This window comes from Convolutriloba macropyga, unplaced genomic scaffold, assembly GCF_964194025.1.
Source record: "Convolutriloba macropyga unplaced genomic scaffold, txConMacr16.3 SCAFFOLD_458, whole genome shotgun sequence".
Lineage (NCBI taxonomy): Eukaryota > Metazoa > Xenacoelomorpha > Acoela > Convolutidae > Convolutriloba > Convolutriloba macropyga.
The window spans coordinates 63,403-85,833 of NW_027449497.1; the positions used below are offsets into that span (position 1 = coordinate 63,403).

Below are 22,431 nucleotides of genomic sequence, written 5' to 3' on the forward strand. Positions count from 1 at the left end.
CACGTCTCATCAGCGCACAGCCGCTTTCTCGGACTCTTTTTCACAACCTCGTCCACAAATGGAGTTGACAACTTAGTAGCCATTATAATTGGGGCAACGGACTCGGTTCCTCTAGCCGAACGTCTTGCTTCCAATTCAAATCCAAATTTTGCTCTAGGTATGGTATCGCAACTTCGTTTCGCGAATGTTCGTTTTTGTTTTCAAGGTCAAAGTCCGGCACTGCGGTTAATTTAGCACTGCTCGATTCGCTCTCACATAAGACAAGAGATTCCGTGACGTAACTGTCGTTTCTCATCGATAACCTTTTCATCGCGTTTCGCAAGCAGGCCAATAGAATTTACGACAGAATTCGCAGAGCTTGCACTATCAATGTTGGCACATTCAATATCGTTTACCTTAGTAGAACTCAACAATTCTTGATTACACAAACTACCTGATGGCGACTCTTGATCAAGATCCGTTATATTGATTTTGAGGAGACTGTTCTCCAAAATTGGCTTGAGGCAACTACTGCCATTAACATTGTTTACACTGTTATCTAAACTTTCTAAAACAAGTGAATCGTTTATTTGAGTAAGACGTTCCATTTCTTGTTTCAATACGGCTATTTCCGCTGTCTTACTTTGCAGCAAGTCTGCAAAATTATGAATCAAATTATCGACAATTGCTTCCTCCTCGTTAACAAGATCGAAATTATTTAAATACTTCTCGGCAATCAATTTACATTTATGCTTAAGCAATTCATTGTCTGCATGAAGTTTACCCAATTCTAGTTTAAAGTTACTATTCGCACTTTGCAAATCCAGAACTAATTCTTCACTTTCAGTGATCTTCTCCTTATTTACCTCTCGCTCCCTTCTGAGTAATTGCAAAGTTTCTTCGCATTCTTGCAATTTCATCAATTCACTGTCTTTCAAATTGACTACAGCGTCCAAATTTTCGATTTGTAGCGACAACTTCTCGTTCTCACTCACTAATAAAGTTACTTTCTCATTAATCGAAACTTTCTCCTGTTCCAAAAGCCAAACGGTGTCTTGGTTACCCGCTGCTTCAATATTAAGCTGCGCAATTAGATCTTCGGTTTTATTGCATAAACCTCTGACTTCTTCAAGTTCGTTACATTTTTGTCTTATTTCTGATTTGAGAATCTCCTCAGTTGAAGATTTCTCCATTTCAGTGCTAGCTAACTTCTCCTGTAACAGCCTGTTTGCAGAGCGAAGCTCGTTCCTGTCTTCCTCGGATGCTGCTCTCGCTTCAGATATGGACAACTCAAGATGTTCAATCTTCCCATTCAACATTTCAACTTTTCCCTTCAACTCTTCTCTCTCTAAAGTGTACGTAACCTTTAAATCACTCAGTTCTTGACTTTCAGATTCTGATTGAAGCAATTTCACATTTAGAAGCTCCTTTTCCTTTTGCAGCTGTTCGGCTTTTGCTTCATTTTGCTCTTTAGATTTTAAGGCATTGCTTAAATCTTGCTTTTGCTGTTCCAACTGGTTTTCCGTTTCAACGAGATTTTCATTCAAGAGCTCTTTATCTTTTTGCAGTTGTTCGATTTCAGCTTTAGTAGTTTCTCGAGCGTTTTGGGCGTCGAATAACTCTTGCTTACATAACTCTAACTCGCTTCGAGTTCCATCAAGCAAATCTTTTGCTTTTATAACTTCAACATTCATATCTTTAACTTGATCTTCCAATCCCCTCTTCTCAAATTTGAGACATTCTAGATTTTCCGACCCATTTTGGAGGTCGCATTTAATCACATCTATTTCGGATTTCAGGCTCACCTCGATCAATTTCATTTGATCGATATCTTTACATTTTTCTGCCAAACCATCTCGCAATGAACTACAGGAATACTCGAGCTCAATAATCCGGTCATTGCTAGCCTGAAACTGTTGATAGAGTAACTCCTTTTCACTTTTCAAAATGGCATATTCATTCTCCGAAATCTCAGCTCTTGATTTCACAGAAGAGTAATTCTCGTTAACAGTTTGACAATCAAACATCAACTTTTCATTGTCTTGTTTCAAACAACTTAGGCTATCATTCATCTGTGCCAGATCTTGTTTCATTTTAGAGATCTCTGAGTTCAAGACAGCATTTTCATGCGCATAAGACATTTTTTCACATTCAATCTCGTCAAATTTTACTTTGAGCTCACAATTTTCATCGCAAACCTGGTCAAATTTTGCCTGTAATTGTAGCTTTTCATCTGATAGATGTTGGTAACTTTTTTCCATTTTCTTCAGGTTTTCACTTTTAATTTCATTTTCTTCAACACAGAGCTCCATTTTTTCTTTCAGCGAAAAAACTTCATTGCATATTTCTGTTTTTTCAACTCTCAGTTTATTGTTTTCTTCGTTCAAATTTGAAACAGTTTCTGACGCAATTTTCAGCTTTTCCTTTAACTTTTTGCAAACCTCAGAATGTTGCACTTCATTTTCGTTCAAACTTGACTCGAGTTTTTGTATTTGTTCCGTTTTTCGATCTGAAACGGCGTCGCTGATTGCGTTTTGAACTATCAAGTGTATAACTTGATCCTCAACTCCGTTGTAAACTGCTACTTTCGAGTGCTGAATCTTCTGGCCAGCCGCGCTCCTTTCAGTTTGAGTACCACTGTGTTCACGTGGCGCTTTTTTAAGTTTCTCCTGCAGTGCTTCTATACTGCCATTTAGATTACAAATCTCGTCTTGAAATCTGTCTATCTGTTTTAGGGACTCGTCTAATCTAGCGACCATTTCCGAGTGTTCAAAATTTAGAGTGTCAAAAGCAACTTGTTTTTCGCGCAGATCTGCTTTGAGGTCTGAAGTCATGGTCTCAAAACGCTCCAGTTCATTATTTTTTGCACATAACTCCGATTGCAGCGCAGTCTCTCGTATCTCAAAGTCTGCTAATTTAGCATTTTTCTCACTTAGTTGAGCCTTAAGATCTGCGTTCAAGCTCTCAGAATTTGCTAATTGAGAATCTTTTGAACTCAACCCACTTTGAAGATCTACAATTGTACTCGCTAAACTGGACAATTCGACATTTTTCTCCCGCAGTTCTGAAATGTCACTTTCCAAAATTGAATTTTCCACACTCTTTTTACGCAAATCATCTTGAAGCTTTCTAACTATACTCTCTAAGTTGGTACGCTCATTTTCTAAGGCTTCACAGGTTGTATTAAGCTTATCATTTTTTGATGCCAAATCACATTTTTCACCACAAAGCTGATCTAACATGAACTTTTGTCCTTCATAATCAGCTGCAAGCTCACTAAAGCTCGCTTGATTAACATCAAACTCCAGCTTCAAACTTTCTAAAGCCTCAATTTTGTCCTTCAATTCACTTTCTTTCAATAAAAGTTCGGAGTTAACACTTTCGAGCTGCTGAGTCAGACGAACGGCCTCGTTTTCAAAATAATGCTTGTCTCTAATGTAAACTGCAAGCTGTTGTTCCATCGAATTGTATTCCTTGACCAACCGCTCATTTTCATTCTGCACTATTGAGCCCCGTTCCGATAGCTCGGCTTTGAACAAATTGAAATTACTGACTTGTTGATTTAGACTAGCAAGAGTAGCATTTATACAATCTAGCCTGCTCACATTGTGTTCAAATTGAGTCTGAGAGTTTTCCCCGATAAAGCTTTTGGGGGAAGGACTGTTTATGAAAAATAAGATTTGTTTGTTACTCAAAATTTTTCCAATTTCATTGGCGTACATTTCGTGTATTTGCTTTGTGCATGTATCATCGATATCTGCCAGTTTAACAGGCTCATTGTCACAGGAAGGTACCGTTTCATTGGCAGCGGTGGTTTTCACCCCTGAAGAATTATGTCTCTCCGTTAAAGTAGGAAGTCTGTCGTCATTTGAACTGAGTACAGAGAGATTTCTGTCACATTCTAAGTTTGAGGAAAAGATATCAAGTTTCCTACTTGAGGCTGTGACCTGAGTCCGGTCTCTCAACCTTAGCCGTTCCGCATTACTTAAGCAACAAATAGCATCGGCTAAGAATCCCAGGTTGGAGCTGTCGTGGTTAACTTGCTGTAAAGTCTTCTCCTTTTGCTCATCTGTTTTATGTTTCAGGGCTCGCGATTCAATGTTGGGCTCCATGCCGCTGACAAATCGCGGGGTTGAGGATACAGGGCCAATGGGACTCAAACCTAGAACAAACATAAAAGGGTAAGCTTGTTTTGAAGCTCTGTCTTCTCCGCTTTCAATGACAGCTTGCCTGTTTTGCGGTATTTGGAACATTTGGGTCAATTACTCGGTTGACTTTACATTAGACTCACAATTTTGATCTTGAAGCATTACTGTCAAAAAATGGCCCCACTGACAAAGTTTGCAAAGTTCTGAATGTTCCTTTTCAAATTTCAGACATCCACAAAGAACGCTTCGAAAGTTTGGGAACTCTTTTGTTTCTTATCCACTCTCCTATGACATGGTAGTAGCCCAATTAGGAAATCGATTTGGAAACCAATAGTAAACCAATTTGGAAAATTAATTATGAGTTTTTATTCTTACCTGACCGAAGTGGGGAGAATAGAAACATATATTTCATATCTGGAAAACTGAAATGAACTGTTGAAAATTGATTTGTTAAACTAGTGATCTGCTGTTTTATAAACCTAGTCATGGTAACCAAGTTAATTGGTAATTCAAATCTTTTATAAAACAAAAAAAAATGGAAAAACTTTCGACGACACAACAGCAATCCCCCTTTGTTTTTTAGCCTTTATATTCTATATCTAGCTGTCTCAAAAAGAAGGACGTTTTATAGAAAAATGAATTGAAAAATGAATAGAATTATAAAGAAAATTTTCCTCCGCAAAAAAAACTTTAAGGGCCGCGAAATTAAAAGGAGCGTTTTCTGTCATCAGAAATCTTTCCAATTTTTACAATTCAAAGAATTTGAATTGTATTGGGGCGCTGTCTTTTTTTTAAGATCTGTTCACACATTTTCATGATTTTTGAACTCAAATTGGAGTGGTGATTTTAGCCACGCCGAAACAGGAAATGCGAGTGGTTTTGCGACGTGAATTTTTTTGCTCTAATTTTAAAGTAGAGTGATAAAATGGTGTTTGAACAAAAATTCGGTTTCTCGGTAGTGGTTTTTTGTTTACATGCGGCAATTTCACTCTGATTTTTATTGTTGTTTCGATTTTTTGGATCGGATTTTTTTCTAAATGGTTTTACCAATTCACTCATAGTCCGTTCTAGGTATAGTTTTCTGTTTAGTCAATTAAAATTCTTTGAATTGTACGTCAGGACTTGTCCTGCTATGTTTTTTTTAAGGTCTGTTCACACATTTTCATGATTTTTGAAGTCAAATTGGAGTGGTGATTTTGGTCACGCCTAAACAGGAAATGCGAGTGGTTTTGTGACGTGAATTTTTTTGCTCTAATTTTAAAGTAGAGTGAGAAAAAGGTGTTTGAACAAAAATTCGGTTTCTGGGTAGTGGTTTTTTGTTCACATGCGGCAATTTCACTCTGATTTTTATTGTTTTTTCGATTTTTTGGATCGGATTTTTTTCTAAATAGTTTTCCCAATCCATTCACAGCTCATTCTGGACCTAGTTTTTTTAGAATCAAAATTACATATCTCACTAGTGGTTTTTGTTCTCACTAGCAGCATTTTGACATTGATTTTCTGTTTTTTTTTTGTTTTTTCGTCTGATTTTTTTAGAAATGGTTTTCCCAATTCACTCATTGTCCGTTCCAGGTCTAGTTGTTTGATAAGTCAAGGAAAATTCTTTGAATTGTACGTCAGGACTTGTCCTGCTATGTTTTTTTTGTGTTCACACATTTTTCAATTACTTTGATGTTTCAAAACGGGATAAACAGGTAAAGCCCCGCGGGCATTAAGTTTCATTAGAGGCCCAAAGCGGGCTTTAGTAGTCCTTCAAGTGCTTATAGTGGTGCAACTGCTAGGGTGGCCTTAAATTAAGATTAAAAGGTCATTTTTAGGAGTCTTCGGGCTCAAAATGGTGCAATTTTTATGTTTTCTTTTATTTTTTTGAGTTTTTTGTAGATTGCAGTTTTTAAAAGTTGATGAAGGCCTTTTGTGAGACAAAATTGCTTGTTATGGCCATTTTAAGAGCTATATGTTTTGGTACTACAAACACAAACACACAAAATGATAAGTTTTTGCAGTTTTTTTCAGGTTTTTGAAAATTTTTGTCATTAGTTTGATAAAGGGTTTGATGATAGATTACTGCATAGTTTATAGTGATAATGGATGGTTGTGAACTTTCTGCCATCATGAATATTATCATTTTTTGCAAACCTTGCAATTTTTTAAATAATTTTTGACATTTATTGTCATTATTCAAGTTGTTTGAGTCCCAGGGGCCAGAAAATCTCATTAACGGTTGAATATCACAAATTTTAGCAATTTTTTTGACAAAATACGCATTTTTCAGGTTTTTGAAAATTTTACTTTTTTTCATTTTTTTCCAGCTTCAGGGACCAGGCAATCTCCTTTGAGGTTTGAAAAAAAGGTACTGTATAATTTTAGTAACAATGGATTGATTTTCAACATTTTAATATCTCAAACTTTAGCATTTCATTTTTTTAAATAAAATCTGCAATTTTTAAAAGGTTTCCTAAATTTTTTTTTTTCACTTTTTGATATTCGTCCTTAAGTGCGAGAAAACCTATTCCACATTTTGATAAAAAGTTACTGCATGGTTTTTAGTTTCAATGGAATTGTTGTCAACAATTTAACTTTTCGACTTTTAGATAGAATTTGCAATTTTTTTCAAGTTTTTTCAAAACATTTGTATTTCATTTATTTTTTCCTGCCTCATTTTTTTTATAAAATCTGCAATTTTTATGAGGTTTCTTATGGTTTTTTCACTTTTTGATATTCGTCCTCTCTCAAGTGCGAGAAAACCTATTCCACATTTTGATTTAAAAAATACTGCATGGTTTTTAGTTTCAATGGAATTGTTGTCAACAATTTAACCTTGTCAACAATTTTTTTCAAGTTTTTTCAAAACATTTGTATTTCATTTATTTCCTGCCTCAGTAGCTGGGTAACCTCACCTAGTGTTTGAAAGTATGTTATTGAATAGTTGCTAGGGGGCGGTTGAGTGGCTTTCAACATTTTAATAGAACGAATTTCTATTTTTTGAAGTTTGAATTTTTTCTGAAAATTATTGCCTATCAATCTATGAGCCAATGAGTTTTTAAAGCTTGGAATTGGGTTACTGGAGAGCCTCTAGAGACACAGAAATGATTCTGAAGATATTTATATCACGATTTTCAGCAACATTTCCTTATAATTTGCAATTGATTTCTTTTCAAATTTTTTGGTAATTTTCGAGTTAATCGATCTTCAAGGGTCAATGAATATTTTTCAGGTCTTGCAGATACAATACTGGACCAATTTACGGAACAAAATTTGATTTTTAATATATTTTTGATGTAGGTTTTTTAAAGGGAAAAATTATGCCTTAGGTTTAAAAGCTTCAAGAGTTTTAGCAATGAGTGTTTTTGTTTAGTTTTGATTATTTAGTTTCTCAGTTTTTGAGATGATTGTTCTGGCTGGCATTGTTCAATTGATCGGCTGGTCAGGTAGAGTCCGTCTAAGTTTTTCATTCAATTCTTTGAATTGTATTTCAGGACTTGTCCTGCTATGTTTTAAATTTTAAGCAATAGAACCAATTATTCGGTCACGACAAGGTGGATAAGACAGAGTTCCGAAACTTATCCCACCTTTTTTTGCAGTTTCCGTGAAATCGAAAACAGCTCAATCGAACACGAAATCGAAAACGAATCAAATATCTCAATTAATTTATACACAATAATTTTAAACGGTGATTTTTAAGGACCGTGAAAGGTTATTTTCCGTCATCAAAAATTCTTTCCATTTTTATTTCATTTTTAGCACTAGAACCAAATTCTCGGACACGCCATTATCAGAGTTCCCAAACTTATCGCATCTTGTTGCAGCTTATCCTCTATCACTGTTGTTCACCACACAAAAATCCATGTCGGTTTAGAAGAGAAGTGAAGAACTTTTTGGAAGGCGAGGCATTGAAAAGATTCAAATATAAAAGTTACCCTTCAGGATGGAAAGTTTTCGAGAAATTTTAATTATTGAAACTTGATTTCTCCCCTAATCTGGGGACTACCAACCTGGTTGTAACCATGTTTGGTTGAATTCAATATTATTATTATTATTATTATTATTATTATTATTATTATTATTATTATTATTATTATTATAAGCTGCAACAAGGTTGGATAAGTTTGGGAACTCTTGTCATCAAAGAACTTGGTCCTCGTGCTAAAAATGAAATAAAAATTTTGATGACGAAAAAAGCTTCGTTGTTTCGCGGTCCTTACAAATTATTGCCTATAAAACGATTGAGATTTTAGTAATCGACCTCGGTATACAGCTCGGTTGATTACAAAAATCTTAATTATTGGTCATTGGGGTCATTACGGTTAACTACCTAACAGTGAGAGAGGTAAGGTAAGGTCAGGAGTCAAACGTGAAATTCGTGCCTGGGGTAAGCGAACTTAAGGGAAGGCCTTTAAAATAATAGCCGTTGAGAGGCTAGGCTGACGGCGTAGGCTTTTATACAAGTTTTTGAAGCAAAGAATTTAAAAGGTCTCCGCGAAATCGAATATCACTCGGCTCATTTGAAGTATCTTATCATGTGTTAGGGGACTACCTAACAGTGAGAGAGGTAAGGTAAGGTCAGGAGTCAAACGTGAAATTCGTGCCTGGGGTAAGCGAACTTAAAAAAGGGAAGGCCTTTAAAATAATAGCCGTTGAGAGGCTAGGCTGACGGCGTAGGCTTTTATACAAGTTTTTGAAGCAAAGAATTTAAAAGGTCTCCGCGAAATCGAATATCACTCGGCTCATTTGAAGTATCTTATCATGTGTTAGGGGACCAAAATAGTTCCCTCAATGGAGAGATATTGTTTTCTCGGTGTATGTTAGTTTTTCAAGTAACGTTTTCTAAATTCGATTTTCTGGAAGGGCAAATGATACAAATTAGATGCTTGTGAGGTTAGCTTGCTTTGCTGGTTTTTCCGAAAAATGAAAAGCTAATCTCAGGGAAGGAGTTGCAACAATATTTGCGATAAAGAGTATCAAGAGACCGCCTCGAGAACTTCAAGAAACACTGTCTCTTGATACTCTTTATCGCAAATATTGTTGCAACTCCTTCCCTGAGATTAGCTTTTCAGTTTTCGGAAAAACCAGCAAAGCAAGCTAACCTCACAAGCATCTAATTTGTATCATTTGCCCTTCCAGAAAATCGAATTTAGAAAACGTTACATGAAAAACTAACATACACCGATTAACGTCTGGCAAATTGTCCTGGCACCTTCTTGAAGTGAAATCCAAAGAATGTGCTAGAAGAAAACGGCCAAGCAAAACAGTCGACGCACCTCTGGAATAACTACTTCAAAGTTTGTTCGGGAGCAAATAACAATCCTATAAAAAGAGAGATAATATGTTAAATTTAAATATAACATACAATGAACAACTGGTTATCACCATTTCCGAGGTCAAAAATGCAACACAAATAACTATTGGTTATCACTATTTCCGAGGTCAAAAATGCAACACAAATAACTATTGGTTATCACTATTTCCGAAGTCAAAAAAGCAAAACAAATATCAGTTTGCTATCACCATTTCCGAGGTCAAAGTGCAAAACAATTAACAATTGGTTATCACCATTTCCGAGATCAAAAAGCAACACAATAACAATTGGCTATCACCATTTCCGAGGTCAAAGTGCAGAACAATTAACAATTGGTTATCACCATTTCCGAGATCAAAAAGCAACACAATAACAATTGGTTATCACCATATCCGAGGTCAAAGTGCAGAACAATTAAAAATTGGTTATCACCATTTCCGAGGTCAAAAAAGCAACACACAAATAACAATTGGTTATCACCATTTCCGAGGTCAAAAATACAACACAAATAACTATTGGTTATCACTATTTCCGAAGTCAAAAAAGCGAAACAAATATCAGTTGGCTATCACCATCTCCGAGGTCAAAGTGCAAAACAATTAACAATTGGTTATCACCATTTCCGAGATCAAAAAGCAACACAATAACAATTGGCTATCACCATTTCCGAGGTCAAAGTGCAGAACAATTAACAATTGGTTATCACCATTTCCGAGATCAAAAAGCAACACAATAACAATTGGTTATCACCATATCCGAGGTCAAAATGCAGAACAATTAAAAATTGGTTATCACCATTTCCGAGGTCAAAAAGCAACACAAATAACAATTGGTTATCACCATTTCCGAGGTCAAAAATACAACACAAATAACAAGTGGTTATCACTATTTCCGAGGTCGAAAAGCAAAACAAATATCAATTGGTTATCGCCATTTCCGAGGTCAAAATGCAAAACAAATATCAATTGGTTATCACCATTTCCGAGGTCAAAAATACAACACAAATAACAAGTGGTTATCACTATATCCGAGGTCGAAAAGCAAAACAAATATCAATTGGTTATCGCCATTTACGAGGTCAAAATGCAAAACAAATAACAATTGGTTATCACCCTGCGCAACAAAAATGCAAAAAATATTTTAATTGAAATTGATTTTCTAAAAATTTTGTCGACCGACCTTTATAATGAGGTTTGAATATTTAAAATTTCATTATTTTAACGTTCGAATTCAAAATAATCAAACACTCAAAGTATTCGTAACAGTTTACGATCCTTGATATTTATTAACATCTTCAATCGATGGGAGGCATAGAGGCCGTGAAGGGCCACCTAAGTAGAAATGGGAAGAGATCCCAGCATTTAACGAAAAAAATTCTAACTGTTACCGTCTTACAAAGGCAGCTGTTAAAGCTCACCTGAATTAATATGCTAGTTAGTCGGGGGAAAAACAATCACCTATCGTCGATCAAAATGGTCGCGAAGAACTGGGGGGGGGGGGGGGTTCGCACAAAAAGTTCATTAAAAAGACCAACTGAATTAAAATATAAGTGATACTAAATTCGCTGGAGAGCAACTAAAAACGTCAGGGTTTCTCCATCATAAACAAATCACTGCTTTGATACGGAAGATATAAACGGAAGATATCTGTTTTCATTAACCAAATGAAATTTTGAAAAACAGAAAAGCCACATTTTCGCAATTGAACAATCCTTTAATCTATCGTACATTTATACAAAACCTTTTTTCGAAACTATTACACTATTACATGAACACGGCAGATTTTCAGGATGTTCTTCATAGAAGGTAATAGCAGTGATCAAAAAGGGTTCGATCAAATGGGTAAGTTATTTAGTTTTAATTTTCCGTCAGGAAATTTGAATTTCTGAGTTTGTTCAGGTAGTGGGGTGAGGGTTAAGTGAAGCCGGGGGTAAAGGAGGAGGGGTCCAAAACTACCCGTCACATCAGGAATCTGAACTGTATCGGTGATTCGCATACCTCCGGGCTTTACATGTTTCTCAATATTGTACAATATTGAACATTCGAAAACTAGGAAGCCAAAAGTTTGGGGGGGGCTGTTTGCGGTTAACAGCTAGTACAAACTTCTCAAAATGACCTTAGACCTTAAAAAATAACAGTAGTTCAGAACTACCATATAATGTCAAAATAAGCTACTTTTAAAGTCCAATGTTCTAAAACAGAAGTCAACGTGTCACGCCCCTATTTCTTGCCTCATAGTAACGCGATGATTTCCCTTTAAATATCCTTAAAAAGTGCTATTTAGTTTACATTTAGTTTACATTCCGATAAATCTCAAGGCCATATCTAGCCTGTATTTCATGTAGGCCTGTAACCCCCTATCTGTTTATGTTTACTTAAAACAACCGCAGATAGACAGTTTACTGATAAACATACTACGCACCTAAAAGCCTCAATATTTACCTTTTTTAAGTTCCCTGACGATGAATTTGTATAATTAGTAAATACCATCATGCGAAAATATGTACTTTGTGAAGTAATTATGCTGATAAAGTTGGTGCTAACACGGAAATTGTATATGTTCTTCACAAAATTTCTAAAGTATTCCTCATGGTGTTATTGAGGTTAAAATTCGGTGTAATTAACTTTAATTATTGCCATTGTACAAGGACTTATCATAGTAACATGGTGACAAGAGTTAATAACTGTTTCCCAGTTTAACGCACCGAAATTCCGATTAATTATTTGACAAATTCGACATTTTCTTCCTCCAACAGTTTCTTTTCTTCATTTCGTTTACTTCATTACATCAAGAATCTTCAGCCAGCATCCAGCACACCGCTTCCAAGCAAGACGATAATGCAGAAAGCAGTAACTAAGGAAAGAATGGGTGGAATCTTATTCAAAAGTACGTGAGTGGACAACTGGACAAAACTCAACCACAGCCGCCTCAACAGACAAAAACAACACAAGGTATTTACCAACGCGGATATTGTGAGTAAATGAATTCGAGAAATTACTTTCTGGTTCTTTATTTATGTCAATTTCTAAAGAACACATTCTCCCGGCTATAAATAAGTGTGCTTCCCCCAACTTTGTGGAACATATTGAAGGAAATAACATTAACTACCCACAAAACAGTAACAAAACGCAAGCTCAGATAGTAACCACTCTTTCTTCTTCGATTCATAAGTCTATTGTAAATGATGTGCTAGATAACGACGATAAACGTGTTGTAATTTATTGTTTAGCAAAAAGCCTAAATCACAAAGTGCGCTAATTTGGCCTAATTCGAAACATACTACAAGCAGATAGTTATATTAACCTTGATAACATCATCACCAATTATCAGATAACCTCAGAATAAGCTAAATTATTGAAACCAGTTTGAACATTTATTAAGAAAGGGCAAACCAAAATTATGAAATCAACACCGGAGGTTAATGAACCAAACAGTGGCCGCCTCGGCCATTATGCTGTTGCCTATCTGAAAGCGGCTTCCACAAGGCCGGTGCTGTGGTGGTCCCCGCGAACTTTCCTAGACTAAGGGGCAGTCTTTAATGGTGAGACTTCGGCGGCCCTTACGGCTTCAAAGTTAACAGTCGCACGATTCAAACAGAGCTTTAAGCACTAGTTGCTTAAGCAGCAGCCCATTTTTAATATTTTTCGAGCAAATGGTTTCAGTGGTTACTTTTTCTGACTCCTTGTGCTACTCATTAATTGATTAAGATAAATATTTTCTTTCCATTTACCTGTGCTAGCCAATTGATCTCTTCATTAATTTAAATTAAGTGTGCTAATTAAAACTTTTGAACAAAATAAGACTGATCGCCCGATAACTATATAATCCAAACGGGTAAAAAGCAAAATGGCACATGCACAAATCAATATCGCGCCATTCTCTGAATCAGAACCGGACAATTTTAACGAGCTTGAACAGTTAATAACGGGAGGAATAACTAAATATATATATATATATATATATATATAATAATTACTATGATATTAGTAACATTATTATGAATATTAGTCAAGCACCATGTTCTGAGAGGTAGCCGAGTACATGTAACACGAACACTAATGCTACAAGTCAATTGTTCAAGTTATTGCTTATCATTATTTTTGAAATTATCACTATTATAAAAAACAGTTTGTTACTTAATCCGACTCAACCCTCTCCCGCTTCCACTGACGCCATTTCCATATCACCGCCAACAACACAATTGTAAATACTATGGATCTAAGTCCCTCCATCCTCCATTCTACCACATCTTCTAATAAATTGGGAAGCCACACCATAACCATAAACCCCCCATACAAAGACATAAGTCAACCACAAAACTGTAAAACACTATATTTAGTAGTACTATAAATAAACACAAATCAACACACATGATCTAAAAGTAAAGTACACCTAAAACAAGTAAATACCACGTAAACAAGTGCCAAATTGAGAAAATTCGCACTAGAAGCCTGAATACACCAAACGAATGAGAAATAAACGGCGGAAAGCCTAGTAGACCCAAGTAGAACATCCAGAACAGCCACATCGTCACAAGATTGTACTGAAACACAATTGTTATTAATGAACTTCAAAAATAATACATAAATTTGTTATAAATCTCGATTTTCTCGGCCTTACTTTTGAGACACCGATCAATAATGAATCGCTAGCTCAATGAATTATCTTTCATAAAGAAGGAAAGATCCTTATCACCGAAAAATTCATCAACGTCGAGTTTTTAGTCCCGTTTCCCCGTTACAATTTTACGGTTCGACAATAAGTAGAGACACTACTAACAGGACTAACGCAAAAATGAGTTACGCCATCAGCGTATTGCAACTCTACGTACACTACGACATACAAGAATAAAACAGATCTTCAATGTTGACTGGCTCTACGCTAAAATCCTCAATGAAACGGTAGAAGCAGAAATCGAAGTTCAAAAAGTGAGAAATGAGACTGAAAAACTTCTTACCAGAGTCGAGGAAGTCTCTAGAAAACGACGAAGATCCGCTCCCCTCGCAATAGCAGCTGCAGTCGCCAGAATTGGACTCTTCGGCCTAAGAATTGCTATGAGAAGCGGAGGAATCAAAGGAATTTTCGGCTCTTGTACACGAACGTATCAAAATTCCGAAAATAAAGACTAGCCAGCAGGTTCAATAGCCTAAACGACTATTTCATTGATATCAGCACCCAATCACACGAGAAATTTTTCCGAGTTGCTGACGAACTTGCAAAAGCTTTGAAGTTCAAAACGACATACAAGAAAACAAGATCAGAAACTGGAGACTTGTTGAGGAACAATTTGCACATGTAGATCATAACTTGAACAGAATAGCAACATGCATGGAAAAGCAAGCAACGCAACAACAACTCAATTTCAACTTTGACACAGCAGCATCATTACTTCTCATATTTATGCAGACATCAAAAGTTATCGAGCAAGCAGCCTTATACTCATTCCGAATTAATGTTTTTAATGCAATCCCAACTTTATTTGATCACCGTCTTCCAATCCCTTTAGTACCACGTAAATCCTTGATAAAGATCCTCGACTAAGTCCATGGCAGCCAAAAGAACGTCTCAGACCGTCAAACTTTGGCAATACCCATGACTGATATATTTTCGTATTACGCTGCGAAACTAGTACAAGAGATTGCCACAGTTGAACACGAACTTTTACTGACATCATCCATTCCCCTAGCCTCTAGACAGAGATTGTTTGAAGTCTATCGTGCCAATGTAATCCCTATGCCCCAGAAGGACTTTTGACACCTTCCAATGGGTAATTGAGGGAGAATACTGAGCAATCTCCGAAGGACAGATGGAAACAACACTACTGACGAAGGCTCAGTAGGACAACTGCCGTGGATTGCCACGATACCGAATCAGTCGCGAGACGATGGAAACACATCTTGGATTCTCCTCGTGCCTAGCAAACCTCAAGTTTTATCATGCAATTAGAGCATTGAGAGTATGTGACAGAGAAGATTGTGTGTTACCAACCCAGGACGAGCACAGAACCTTGGATACGGAATTTGGCTACTAACATCAGCTTCAAGTGATTTTACCCTTAGCGAGATTGGTATGGACGAAACGGGCCGACAAACCAACATTCCTCAAAGGTTGTAACATCTGTTTAATCACACTGTATGCCATGTTAATCGACCACGTTAAAATTAGAGCTGATTTACAAAGTTGTCAGTACCTCCATGCAAAATAAATCAACGTAAAACCGCCTGACTCACTTGCACATTTAATAGATTCAGTATCCAAAATTGACGAACTGCCAAAATATGAAACCAGCACTAACCGACAAACTCGAGTCTTACGTACCAATCAAGTTTTCCCTGTCACTAACGATCATTGTCTTTATTGGAAACTTAGCCGTCCATACCCTGTATTTATACCAAAAAGTCGCCTTTGTACGACAAATGAGGCCGAATTTCATAAAGCTAAATGGAACATATGTACCGCTAAACCCAATTGGTTACCAAAAAACCTCAAAGCCGATGTAGCAAACTTGTCGAAACAACTGAAGAAGCCACCAACAGTCATATCACAAGAAGACGGGGAATTCTCAAACGACAACACAGACGAAACCCCTGCCTGCAACATCAACCATGTCACTCAGTACAATCGACCACTTTGATAAAGAAAATGAACTGAACAACGGAGCTTCAGCCCGAGCGTAAAGTCTAAAATTCACGAAAAATTCGTGCTTTAAACAATTCATTTACCCAGTTAAATTATGCTGTCCTATTCAAGTTTAGAGTCTTCATTCAGTACCATTAACTTTGATTACCACAGTCCTAATTCAATCCTCTCTTTGCTCAGCCTTAACTCTAACTTATGTTCTAACGCCTCATTCTGAATCAGCCCATCTTAACCTCTTAAACGTTCCTCAACAGCCTTAAACCTTGTCTCAACTTTGTTCACCTCACCTTTTAATTTAATTTGACTTAACTTAAACTATTTCCTTTCAATCTTTTAATTGTCTTTCACTTTAATGCTTTCGTTCCAACAACTTCTCTAAAAAAACATAAATTGGGTGGCTCAAACAAAAACATGTGTATATCCTTATAACAGTGCAGATTATATGTTTTATAGAAAAATTATCTTCCATTCTCAAAAACCCAGTTCCTTCTCAAAACTTTCATGGAAAATTTTCATAAGTCCGGTGGTGTCACGCCCGTATCAAGTGCCTCATAGTTACTTGATGATTTCTGTTTAAATATCCTTAAATAGTGCAATTATTCAGTTTACATTTAGATAGATCTCAAGGCCATATCTAGCCTGTATTTCATGTAGGCCTGTAACCCCTTATCTGTTTATGTTTACTAAAAACAACTGCAAATAGACAGTTGACTGATAAACATACTACGTAACTAAAAGCCTCAATATTTACCTTTTTTAGTTCCCTGACGATGATTCTGTATAATTAAAAAACTTCATGCGAAAATATGTACTTGGTGAAGTAATTATGCTGATAAAGTTGGTGCTAATACGGAAATTGTATACGTACTTAACAAATATCAAGAGACGTAAAAAAGCCGGAAATTGCTCAATTTGAAGATCAGTAAAAATTTGCCAACGACCAATTTAACTAGAGGTACAACTCTACGAAACCAACGATCTCCAGAACACCGGAGGACCAGCCTGACAATCAGTTGATAAAAATCTCTTGAAACTTCACAAAAACCTAAACTTCTTGTCGAATAATCTCATTAACATAATTAAAGATTGAACTCGAAAAATCTTCATAAAACTTCGAGTTACAACAAGCTACGGCAGAGTGAAATAGAACGCCCGAAAACTAATAAAATACAAAGCAATTAGTGGATATATCACTACAAAGCAATTAGTGGATATATCACGCATCTGAACCGCTCAAAAATTTTAATCAAATTAGATCCACTAAAAATCTCACTATGAAACAACTATAATAAGTCCTTGTACAGTGACGATAATTGAAGTTAATTACACCAAAATTTTACCTCAATAACACCATGAAGAACACTTTAAAAGTTAACAAAGTCTATCTTCAAAAGAAGAAGTCAATCTTCGAAAATTCACGAAAGAAATACCTGAGCTAAAGAGAACAACCCGTAAAACACCAATACTCCTCTTCGATTCTTAAAAAAGACCACAGCACTAATATAATTGTTATGATGAAACAAACAAAATAAAACACAACCCAATTGGGGGGTCCAGTGAGGGGCTGATGTGGGGGTGGGGGTGTTGTGGGGGGTCAACCTCTAAGAACCGCCCTTCACGTTATAAGGATAAGTCTCCAAAGCAGCTTCTGTGAATCGCATACTTGAAGACTAGTGAGCTGAAAGTCTCTACGAGCACTTAATGCCCGCTGGGTGCTACCTGTTCATTCCGTTTTTGAGGACAAAAAGTCAGACGAAAACTCGGTCAAGCAAAAAAAATCGCATTAAAAAAGACTGACAGGACTTATATAATTGCTACAAACTTCGTTTGAGAGCAACTAAACACCTGTTGCGATAGCAGTTAAATAAACTGCCAATGTAATAAATTTTAATGCCCGATCGACACTGGAAAAACACTTCACCATTAGACTACGAGTTTAGCACACTCTTTTATCGCCACTGTTACTAAATAAACAGTTGCGATAAAAAGAGTGGCGATAAACTCGTAGTCTAATGATGGAAACAGTTTGATAAACTTGTAGTCTAAAAAGTCACCCTCGAAGTTATGATAACACCTCGGCTTCGCCTCGGAGTTTGATAACTTCTCGGTGGCGATAACAACCGTGTGGTAATATTCATTAGATCATGCTCAGAGAAACTCGCGCGTTCAAAAGCCGGATTGCTACTTCAAGTTCATACCTTTCTGCGAAGCGAAGATAATTGGAGGACTATAAGTTAGCAGTAAACTCAAAGGAACTTTGATAACTTGATCCACTAAGGCTATAATATTTAATCGAACGTTTAGATACATTTTCTAGATTATGACCATTTAGACACAAAAGTTCCATTTGAAAAGGATATCAATCATAAGAGTCAATTACATCCAATAGAACTCTGCAGGTAATTGAACATGATAAATTGAGGACATAAAGTCAGACGAAAACTCGGTCAAGCAAAAAAAATCGCATTAAAAAAGACCGACAGGACTAATATAATCAATACACTCTTTGTTTGAGAGCAATTGACCAGGTACTGAAATGAGTTCACCGTTTATATTACAATCAGTTTTGTTTTAGCAACAGACTTAATTTCTGAATGCACGCAATTTCGGTCGGGCAAAAAACAAGAAACCAAGCGTGAAAAAGTCACCGACAAAGTGAAGCAAGAAAATCTTCTAGAGCATATGTGAAACGAAAAAAAGAGTCAGATGACAAAAGAAAACATGGCAGCACAAGTCTCGACACAACTCAAAGAATTTTCATTAATCAAACAAAAAGACTAGACCTGGAATGAACAATAAACGGTTAGCGAAAACCACTTAGAAAATCCAATCAAGATATTAAAAATTACCTGAAAAAATAGCATCTAATTGCTACTCCTACAAAAAACAAAGTCTTGTCAAAAGACCTTGTAATAGAGGTATTGCATCAAAATGATACCAATTGATAGATAGCCTAACAAACTCGGTTCATAACGAGAAAAGACTATTCATGAACAGAGAACAACTCTCTCTTCTCGTCAGGTTTCTACAACCTAAACACTGTTTTCACGCATTTCACTACCTGTTTCAAATACGCTCCAACAAAATTACCGATCTAAAAAAGACGCTCCGCCAATACTCCCCTTCGATTCGTAAAAGTTAGCTAAAATCTCCCGCATGTTATAAAAAGTCACAATCGAGAAAGCATCATCGAGAATTTTTTGAAACACCGTTTTCTCACTCTTCTTTGAAATTGGAGTGAAAAAAATCACGCCGCAAAACCACTCGCCTTTCCCTCCACTTCCTGTTTTGGCGTCACCAGAAGTATTTCAATTTGATTTTAAAAATCATGAAAATGTGTGGACCGATGTTAAAAAAAGGCAGCACCCCAATACAATTCAAATTCCTTGAATTGTAAAAAGCAAGAGCATCGCAATATAGCTACGCTCAGCTTACAGCTTCGCAGCAATAAAAAAGACCATCAGAACTTAAAATAATAGGTAACAAAGTTCCCTTGCGATCCATTAATTGTAGTACCTTTGAAAGTGGATGAGCCGAACTCGCTGTACGAAATCATACACAGTAAACAAGAGGTAAGAGAACGTTTTTGTGTCGGGTTGAACATTGAATCATCATACAGTAAAAATTAAAATTCGAGGGACTAACTTTTCGGACGTGCCAAAAAATTCGATTGAACTGAACTTTGACAAATTTTTTGAGGTTTCTGTTAAGGTTAATTACCTGCATCGTCTGTGGATAGCGCAATCTCCAGTTCCTTCACGTTGAAGCCACTGACACTAGTCCCATCTCCATCGGACAACGGTAAGCCTAGTTGTAGACGATGCGAAATTTTGTTTAACTTCCGACTGAGAAGCGAATCTCTTTCTGTGAACGAAGTTGAAAATGAATCTCTTTCAACTGAAATTACGCAGCTCCGATCAAACCTGGGAGTTGGAAGGATCAGTCCCAGGGGAGAGAGAGTTGAGTATATGGAGGCGACACACGATGGCGTCACTCCACCTAACTTGTCATCTAATCCATTACTCCTAGACGCCGATGCAATGCCAGATTCAGTTAGAGTACCAGATGTATTGGTAGCAAGTGCAGTAATCAAGTGAGGACCAACTGCTTCTTCATCATTGCAACGATCTTTTTCAGATGATCCTAAATTGATAATACATAACATAACCACCAGATTGCCGAAATAGCTGCGAAATAGACTTGTATAATACAGATAGAAACAGACACAGCTATAAGTTGAAAAATTTATCGACGCCACTCAAAGAGCTATGTAAAAGAACAGATAGCGAATAATAAAGCCTGTTAAAATTCATTTCGCAGAAGCCTTTTTATTAGGAACCTTTATTACTCATCAGTTCCTTTGACATTAAACTAATTCAAATTAAACTCAAAGTGCAAGTTTCAAAGCGCAAAAGTCAATTTATTGCGTGAGTTAAGTCGAGTATGATTAAAATCTATTCACGCAAATGACATAATAATTTTTGCTAGAGAGTGAGAAATGAAGTCACGCGCGCTAAAGCCATTAGTGAGAAGTCGTTCATAAGATTTGATTTTTCCAGCTTTGCAGTGTGAACAAATTAAAACGAACATAGCCGGCAGATTGCCGGAATAGCTGCGAAATAGACTTGCGTGCCCTAAAATACAGATAGAAAAAGATACAGAAGTGAGTTGATAATAGTTATAGCCGCCGCCTATAAAACTTACAAGTTTATTTCAAAGGAGGTTGTTTTTGGGTGCAAAAAAATTTTCCCTGTCGCGTCTCGAACCGGCGATCTCCGGATTAACAGCCAGTCGCCTTAACCACTCGGCTGTCGGACCATACACTCTGTTTTCTTACAATCAACTTTGTTTTAGGAACAGATTCTGTTTCTGAATAACCGCAATTTAGGTCACGCAGAAAGCGTGAAATCAAGCGCGAAAAAGCCATTTAAGCAGTGACGAGACAGAATGTTCTAGAACAAATGTAAAACGAAAATGAAGCGTCAGACGACGAAACAAAAAAAAACCAAGAGCACCGCAATATAGCTACGCTCAGCTTACAGCTTCGCAGCTATAAAAAGAACGTCAGACGACAAAATAAAAACCCATAGCCAGCAGAAATCCAGAAACGACTCGAGGTATAAAACTGGCCAAACCTCACTGACCTGAAGTAACTCCTACTTGATTATATTAAACATTTTAAAACAATAAAACGAAAATTTAAATAAGAAAATTAACTGACAAAAACTGAAAAGCATCTGAGAAAATTTGCTCTTAATTAAGACACCAAAAGAACTGTTACAATAAAACTTTGTAAAAAAGGAACACAAGTAGCTCCGAAATAACTTTTACCAATTAACGGACCATGTAACCTGTTGATGAAGAAAAAGCGAGGAAAAGGAAAGTTGATGAAGGATAAAAAAATATCCTTTAGAAAATTCAAACCAAATTCTCTGCAAAACGATGAACGCAACTTCTTAACCTATATTCGGAAAAACATTTTATATGCATCATTTGCTAGATCAGCCACCCACGCAATACTTTGCAGAAATATTAATCAACAAATTCAAAGAAGCAAGAAAAACGCTCAAAATATTTATAATTTATTTCATTGAAGAGTGCCCTCTCTTGCTTCCAAGTGTCACTTCCAAATGATCACACCTACAAAATTGCTCCTAACTAAGAATTCATCAAGTAAAACTACCGCAAGAACCATAAAATTCGGAGAAAGTCCAAAAAAAATAAAAACAAAATTGGCAAAAATTTGCCCAAATTTACTCGATTTTCTTGAAAAACAACTCAAAATGAAAGTCAATCGAAGTGAGCGACAATCAAAAGTCCTAGAAAAATTAATTTTAACTGCAATAAAAACTCCGCCAATGCTATCAAAAACTGAAGAAGCATACAAAAAACGTTGAAAAAGCTTTAAACAAGGCAACATAGTATAAATAGTCGAAAAATGACAGAGTAAAAATTGCCTCAGATGATCAAAAATGATTCTAAACGCACTGATACCGGTCATGATAATTGAGAGAAAGACATTGGACTGAAAATTTTCTGCTTTCAAAAAGCCGCACATGATCAAAAAAAATTTGCTGAATGAAAAATTGCACACCTATTCTTCGCGCACTTTCAAAAAGCGAAATGATGCTATAAACAAAAAGCGACATGATCATAAAACCACGCTTTCCTCTGTCAGCAATTAAAACTAAACAATTTGTTTTCACGCATTTCACTTCCTGTTTCAAATAAGCTTCAACAAAATTACCGATAGAAAAACAAGCTCCACCAATTCTCTTCCAGTCGTAAAAAGCACGGACGCCTCAATATAGCTACGCCCAGCTGACAACTTCGCGGCTATAATAAAGAGAAAGCCTCAAAAAAACTTCT

General features: G+C 36.3%; 1 protein-coding gene across 1 annotated transcript in view; it reads right to left on the bottom strand.

Moving 5' to 3' along the window:
* LOC142355076 (uncharacterized) overlaps window positions 1–22,431 on the bottom strand; it is a 74,243-nt gene that overhangs the window by 47,417 nt on the left and 4,395 nt on the right. Inside the window, exons 4-6 of the mRNA XM_075407357.1 lie at window positions 19,783–20,205; window positions 256–4,141; window positions 4–192 (exon numbers count right to left, since the gene is read on the bottom strand). Of these exons, the coding sequence (XP_075263472.1) occupies window positions 4–192; window positions 256–4,141; window positions 19,783–20,205 (4,498 nt within the window). The remainder of the gene's footprint in view (window positions 1–3; window positions 193–255; window positions 4,142–19,782; window positions 20,206–22,431) is intronic.